The sequence below is a fragment of the Neocloeon triangulifer genome, unplaced genomic scaffold (assembly GCF_031216515.1).
Source record: "Neocloeon triangulifer isolate White Clay Creek 2 clone unplaced genomic scaffold, ASM3121651v1 ptg000022l, whole genome shotgun sequence".
Classification (NCBI taxonomy): Eukaryota; Metazoa; Arthropoda; class Insecta; order Ephemeroptera; family Baetidae; genus Neocloeon; species Neocloeon triangulifer.
This window is the reverse complement of record NW_026775562.1, coordinates 6,075,001-6,082,500: the sequence shown is the minus strand read 5'-3', so window position 1 is coordinate 6,082,500 and position 7,500 is coordinate 6,075,001. Positions and strand designations below refer to the sequence as shown.

The window sequence follows — 7,500 nt, the reverse complement described above, 5'->3', positions numbered from 1 at the left end:
CTGCCCCTCCAAACCTTTCTCGGGGTGGTTCATCCCTGGACTTCCTGATTGGTCCATAATGAGCTAAAAATGACCAGTGGAAGCGGAGTTCTACTTGCCATCGTCGCTGCTGCCTTGCTGCGCCTGCCGAGTGCACATCCAGATGACTTGCGGCCACCAACTAGCCCTTTCACCGCCCGCTTCACTACACTCAACGTCATCGAGCAGAGCAGCGTGTCCTGCTGGACGGCCATCGGCAACTGTCAAGTAGGTGGCCGAGACATTAATCGGACAATTTTGTTTGTAAAAATTTGCACGCCGCTGACGTCACGCAGAAAACCTGTCAGAAATGCGTTCTGGCATGTTTTGATGTGCATAGCTTTGAGCGGCAATGTGGCCTTGAACCCCGGCCCACCTAGTGCAGCTGCAGTTTGCATTCTTTGCGATAGGCACGGCCGAAGCAATCAAATAAAAATCACATGCGACAATTGCCACTCCATCTATCACTCGGCCTGCTTACGATTTACGCCAAAAGAAAGAACGAAATTCAAGGCGGGAGGCTATATTTGCTGGAGCTGCTCATTGCCCAATTTTTCTGACTCGCTGCTTGACCTCCGCCCTGATGAACCTGAGGAAGTTTGCCCGCAAAATAGCGCGACGAGAAACAGATTTCGCTCCCAGCCGCGGCTCTTTGCGTTTAATGCGAGATCGTTGAATAATAGAAAGCGGCGCGCAGACACTTTGGCAGCTATTGAAAATTCTGAAGCGGATATTATTTGCGTGACAGAGACGTGGCTCTCGGCTGACCATGGGGACAATGAGATAATACCATCTGATTTTATTGTCTTCCGTAAAGACCGCACCAACTGCAAACGAGCCTCTGGAGGTACCCTGATTGCCGCCCGCCACCACCTGAATCCGTGCCGCCATAAACACCTAGAGGTTGGTGCTGAAATAGTCTGGATTGAAGTCAAGATGGGCGAATTGAAAATTCTGCTCGGCTCTGCCTACAGAAAACCAGATGGTTCTGCCGCGTATAATGACCGCCTAATTGCCTCCCTTGACAAGGTTGCCGAGGTAAAGCACCTTTTTGACGCGTGCATCCTGACAGGGGACTTTAACCTAGAAGTTGACTGGCAAGACGATCCACCTCGCGCCGGCAATGCACCGGCAACTGATTTTCTCGGCGCCTTTTCCGAGCTCGCTCTCACTCAGCTGATAAAAACGGCAACCCGCACGACAGCCACGACTTCCAAAATCCTTGATTTGGCGCTTTGCGACACTCCAGCGCTAATTTCAAGTGCCATTGTGGTGCCCGGCACTTCAGATCACGATGCTCTTCAGCTTGAATTTTTGGTGCAGCAAAAAGTCCCCTCCAGAGTGCGCGAAATTTTTGATTTCAAGAATGTTGATTGGCCTGCCTTAAGTCAGCGTTTTTGCGACACATTTGAAAATATTTCATTTGTGGGTGCCCCAATTGAGCGATGCTGGGAAATTTGGCTGCAAAAATACTGGCAAATACTTGCAGAAATTGTGCCAAAAAAGCGTCTTCGTCCTCGTAAGCAAACCTGCGCGCCCTGGATGACTAAAGAACTTCGCTCGCAAATCGGTAAAAGGGATAAAATTTTCGCTCGCTGGCAAAAGAACAAAACGCGAGGTGCACGAGAAGAATATCTGGTGGCTAGAAAGCAGGTGCAAAAGGCCCTCCGCAACTCGCGTGACAAGTGGATGTGGGACTTGGGCCGCGGCCCCGGTGGCAGTAAATTTTTCTGGGACTTTGTCAAATCAAAAACTAAGATTTCACCATCAGCCGGCGTTTTTGAAGTCAACGGGAAAAATATCTCCGAGCCTGAGCAAGTGGCCGCCGCCTTCAGTGAAGTGTTTGCGCGAAATTTCAACTCTGCCACAAATTACTTTCCCTTCATGCGCCGTCGACCCCTTGCCCCCCAGCCCCCCTCTCTTTGTGACATGTCGGTGAACAGTGTTAGTGTGTGCATAAAACTCAAGCAGGTGAAGGGCAACGCCACCCCTGGCCCTGACGGTGTGCAGGGTGTCGTGCTCTCCAAGTGTGCGGCCGCTCTCGCGCCGAGCCTCGCGCGCCTTTTCAACAGCTCGCTGCAGCAAGGAGAGCTACCAGCAGGCTGGAAAAAAGCCGCCGTCGCACCCATACCTAAGAGTGGAAATAAAGCGCTGCTAGAGAATTATAGGCCAATTAGTATGACTTCCCTAGTTGGAAAAGCCCTGGAAAAACTCGTTCGGGACAGAGTCGAGCAGTACTTTGAGGAGAATAAATTAATTCCCGATTGCCAGCATGGGTTCAGACAGAAAAGGTCATGCACCACACTTCTGTGCAGAACAATCGACAGTTGGGCGGCAACTCTGGACCAAAACTGCGGGGCGCACGTTCACGTGATTACCCTGGATTGGAAAAAAGCGTTTGACCGCGTCCCGCACGACCGCCTCCTGTCAAAACTGTCTTATTATGGCGTAAATGGCAAACTGATTAAATGGCTGGAGTGCTTTCTGAAAGGGCGAACGCAATTTGTTGTCTACGGTGGCGCGAAATCTGAGCCAAGAGATGTGCTCTCCGGCGTGATTCAGGGCAGTGTGTTGGGGCCGCTGCTTTTCAACATATTCGTCGCGGATCTGCCTCCAGCAATAAAATCAGAGCTGGCTCAGTACGCGGACGATGTGACCCTTTGGCGACATGTGAAAAACATCAGCGACGTCGAGCAGCTGCAGGACGACCTGGACGCGATTTTCGCGTGGTGCGCGGCAAATGGAATGGAGCTGAACGCCGCAAAATGCCACGTCCTCGACCTGACGCGTGCGAGAACACCCTTGCGCACCGCGTACACCATTGGCGGCGCCATCCTCGAGTACAGCAACATCGAGCGCATCCTCGGCGTGCACGTGAGCAGCGACCTCAAGTGGAATAGGCACACCGAAATCGCGCGTGGCAAGGCGGCTAAAGTTCTCTCTTTCGCGGCCCGCAACCTGCAAGGCTGCACTCCGCGCGTTAAGCGACTCGCGTACCTAACGATGGTAAAACCCTTGATGTTCTACGGCACCCCAGCTTGGCATCCCTCGACCCAGGTGAATATGAAAAAGTTCGAACGGGTGCAAAATCGTGCCCTCAGATTTGTGCATGGGCGGCACATCTCTGAGGCGGCCAAAAAAGAGCTGCTCTCAGTGCAACAGCAGCTCAAATACAACGACTTGACTTTTTTTCGGAAGTGTCGTGATGGTGAGACAAACATGAACGCGATGGCGCGAATCACAGTGGGGCGAGTGATGCGAAACACAGACGGCGAGCACCGACTCATACCCCCAAAAGCGCGCACCGACCTCGGCCTGCAATCGTTCTCCTTCCGACTCGCCCAACAGTGGAATTCCCTCCCTTCCGAATTGAAATCTTGTCCGGCCCCCGATTTCCCCAAATTGTGTAAATGTTTTGTGATGTCAGATTAATTTTTTTTTTATTTTGCTTACGGCTGCAGTACGGCGAGTATTGAGGGCGGAGGCAAATTTCTTGTTTGTCTCAGTTCAATGATGTATGAGTTTCAGTGAGTTGTTCACTAGTACTGTAAGCCTATTTCTCCGTAATGTAAATTTTTGACTCAGATGCTTTGACTTGTTGTGGAGAAATAAAACGAATTGAAGTCAGATAGGTACCGGTGCGAGACCTCCAACATAGCTTGCGCTTGTGCAGGAGTAGCAGACAGGAGAATGAGATCATCCGCAAAAGCTAAGACGCTCACAGACCCCCATTCACCAGCGAACCCTTCCATCGATTCTAGCTTAAGAAGTAGGGGTTCCATAAGCAAGTTGAACAGCAAGGGAGAGAGCGGGTCGCCCTGCTTCACTCCCCTCCGCAAGCGTACCCGTAGGTTTCCTTGCGGATGAAGAAAAGTGGTGGAAGCTCCAATATAGGAGCTCATGACCAGCTGCTCAACGAAACTCGGGATCCCTTTCCTTCTCAGGGCAGTGCCGAGGGCCCAATGCGGCGCCGTATCGAACGCCTTTTTAACATCGAGCTGAACCACGACTCCCCCTGGTGTATGGTCATGCATTCGTTTCACCATGTCCGTAAACAGTCGCACATTGTTGAAACATCCCGCCTCCGGGACGAATCCCTTCTGACGGGGAGTCAACTTAACGACCTTGGTTAGGCGATCTACGAATACTCCCCAAAACAGCCTCGCTAGAATCGAGCTGATTGTGATCGGCCGATTGTTTTCCACAACAGCTGGGTCTCGTCCCTCTTTAGGAATGAGAGTCGTACGATTCTCACTCCAGCCACCCGGTAAAAGGCAGTTTCGGAGACAAGCGTTGAAGAAAAGTGTCACCAGGTTAGCCCAGCACGGCTCTCTCAATAGAGCTGGCCCTACGCCATCCAACCCACGTGCCGTACATAACTTAAACCCTTTTGCGCGTTTGAGCACTTCGCCGACCTGGAAGGGCCGCAAAAAGTCACAAGGATCAAGATCTTCCTCACTCGGCCCTAATTCCAGTGGATTGGGAGTCAACGGAGTTGACGCAACCCCCCAGAGAGACAAGTAAAGCTTATCAATGTCCGAGCGAGCGAGGCTCTCACCGTTAGGCTTACTGGGGTCAACACCCAGACGCACGCAGCGGGCAAAAAGCCCCGGATTGTCTTTAAACAACCTCTGCTGCCGGGCATAGTTATACCTCTTTCTTCCGACATTGGTTTTAGCCCTTGAACCCGAAGGGCGCGGCCGTCCTGCTTTAGCCGCTTTCTTTGGCAAACGTGGCTTGGGTGCCGGGCGTTTCTCAGTAACACCCTCTTCCAAGTTTAGACAAGACACCAACTCATCGTGTACTTCATCGAGCGATCGCTCATCCTTGGTGATCTTAATTTTCTCGAGGATCTCGGATTGTTTAGCAGTAAAACTCTCCGGCCTCGGCCAGTTATCAATCTCTGAATCAAATAAATCGATCCAGTCCCTCGGAGGGGACACCATCGGCTTCCCTTCCGATCTCGAATCCAGCTGGCTTCCCTCTGGGGAGTTGTCACCAGCCGGACGCACATCTTCCGGTTCGTGAGGCACGACCACCACCGTTGGGTGCGCGACGTCGTCCCCTGGCCTACCCGATGATGAGATGTCGGAGGTCCGTGCTTCACGCAGCGGATTTTCCCTGGCTTTCAGCCACCTGTCCCGGTCCATGCGATACTTGCCCTCAGCTCTCTTACTCTTGACCTGCTGGCTCGTCTTAGAACCGAGCCCTGCCGCTAACATTTTGTTGATGTTCGGCATGCCTATGAGTCGCAACTCCAAAGAAAGAAGACGCTCCATCTCCTTCGGCGTCCAAAGGGGTTCTAATCCCTTTGTGCCTCCGGCACAGAGTTCGGCGTTCCTTTCCTCAGGGTGCGCTCGTGCAACGTGGTTTGAGCGTGCACTTTTTGTCAAGAAGGCTCGAGGACAATAGCCGCATTTTAACGGGTCAGGGCTAGCGGGTGCATAGCAGCGGCGCTTGTGTAATTTGACCGCGGCGAGGCTGAGAAAATTCCCATCACACCACGGGCACGCGTACCCCAAGCGCCACCCTTCGTGCATCCGACCCAGGTGATCCGACGTATCCTCAATACTGATAAGAGTCTTAACCTGTCCCCCCACACATAAAGGGCATAACCCTGAAGTGAAGGGGTGAGGCAAGTTGACGCGTCTTGCCATCAGAGTCATTCCAAACGGAAGCAACCCTGACTCCGACCCAGAAGATTGAGAGCCACAAGACTTCGACTTTGCAGTCTGATCCGCGTCTCCTTCTCCCCGAGCGGGTAATGATGAGAGAGGAGCCATGGGGGGAACTGACCCCCCCACCGGCTCTTCATCATCAAAACGTTCAACGGCAAGAGTAGCTGCGAGACGAGGTACCGTCGAAAGAGCAGGTGAGCGGGCCGAAGCCCTAGTCAACCTTCTCCTCCGCTCTACCAGCGGTACGGAGCGAGGCTCCATACCACGAGCAGGTTCTTCCCCTGAAGGCGACATGGAGGGAATGGGACCCAACACCGGCGCCTCCAGGTTCAGTCGTTCAACCAGTACCACCGCTCGGCACTTCAGCTTGTCAGGGGTCGCTCGGGCAGCTAGTACCCTCGGCAACTGACCTGACGCGTCTGTCGGTGAAACCGACCCTACCAATACTCCGGGGGGAGTCCTCGGTCCGTTGGTAGTTGCATTCTTTCGAGCAAGCACGGGCCGCAACACCAAGGGGTGAGACAATTGAGGTGTCATAAGAGGAGGAAAACCTCCCGCCGACTCCCCGGCTGCCTCTCGTTCAAAAGGTGCCGCAACCGTATGCGAGTTCAGGGGCTGAGCAGAAGAGGGCACAGGTGCCCCTTTCCTCCAGACCCTTCGTTCCCCAGGTAACCTCCGCAGGTTGAGCATTGGATCCGGCGTAACCGGCTCCCCCCACTTACCAGAGGAAACCTCCGATTCGTGGGCGGGTGTAGCCTTTGAAGGTCTCATGGGGGGAATGGTACCCCCCACCGAAGCCTTCGTGGGCGTGCGTTCAAATTCGAGCTCCCGAAGGGGCTCAGGAGGCTGGACTCGCTCGGGCCCAGCCCCCAGGGGGGCGCGTTGGTTTCGCTGCGCGTTCAGCGTCCGAGGCATAATATTGAACATCTTCATATTTATGCATCCCCTAGGCACAAGGGCCGAACCTGTATTTTCGACCAGGGCAGTCGACAGGGGTTAACGTCGCCATTTTGGGTGGGGCACCATCCTAGAACAGGGCAGGTGGGCGACAGGTACCAAGCTTCCCCGACGCACTTTACTAACCCTAAGAGGGCAGCAAAGGAGAGGTGATTCAACCCTGCCTTAGAGGCGTTCAGGCTGGATTAAATCGATTGATGGATCCGACCGGCCACAGGTTATCCATCGGTACGCACGTCTATTGTGACCTGACGCTCCTAGGGGGCCGAGGCCGTTACCTAGGACCATGACCACGGGACCCGGCTTAGAGATACCCATGGCTCGTTCAAGAAGCCGTATTAAGCCTGACTTCAGGTGAGATGAGATAGTCTGTTCCCCGAGAGGCTACGTTACCCCGCAATCCTCTCAGGTTTAACGGTAAGGACCTCGCGAAGGTCACCTCATCCTACCATTTCCTTTTGGCGCCTACTGCACCCCAAAGTTCGGGTAAAACTTATAGGGCCCAGTTCTTTTCGCAAAAGGCATAAAAGAAAAGAAGCACACCCACAAGGGGAATGCGAGACTGGCAACTCATTATTGCCCCAGGACAATGATTGTGCGTCACTAAATTGATGACGAAGCATTTGGCAGCTACCTAGAAGTCCGAACTTTAACGCCCCGCGGACAGGGTACTCGAGGCTCTCGCCGCGACATCCCACATCCACTAGCGGGTTTTCCCTAGGGCGTAAGAGAGTCATAGTTACTCCCGCCGTTTACCTGCGCTTGCTTGAATTTCTTCACGTTGACATTCAAGGCACTGGGCAGAAATCACATTGCGTCAACACCCGCAGGGGCCATCGCAATGCTT

General features: G+C 53.5%; 1 protein-coding gene across 1 annotated transcript; it reads left to right on the top strand.

The window, feature by feature from the left end:
• Positions 1 to 69: 69 nt before the first annotated feature.
• Positions 70 to 3,450, top strand: LOC132204659 (uncharacterized). Its single transcript, XM_059633284.1, has one exon. The coding sequence runs from the start codon at positions 70 to 72 to the stop codon at positions 3,448 to 3,450; it is 3,381 nt and encodes a 1,126-aa protein (XP_059489267.1).
• Positions 3,451 to 7,500: the final 4,050 nt, after the last annotated feature.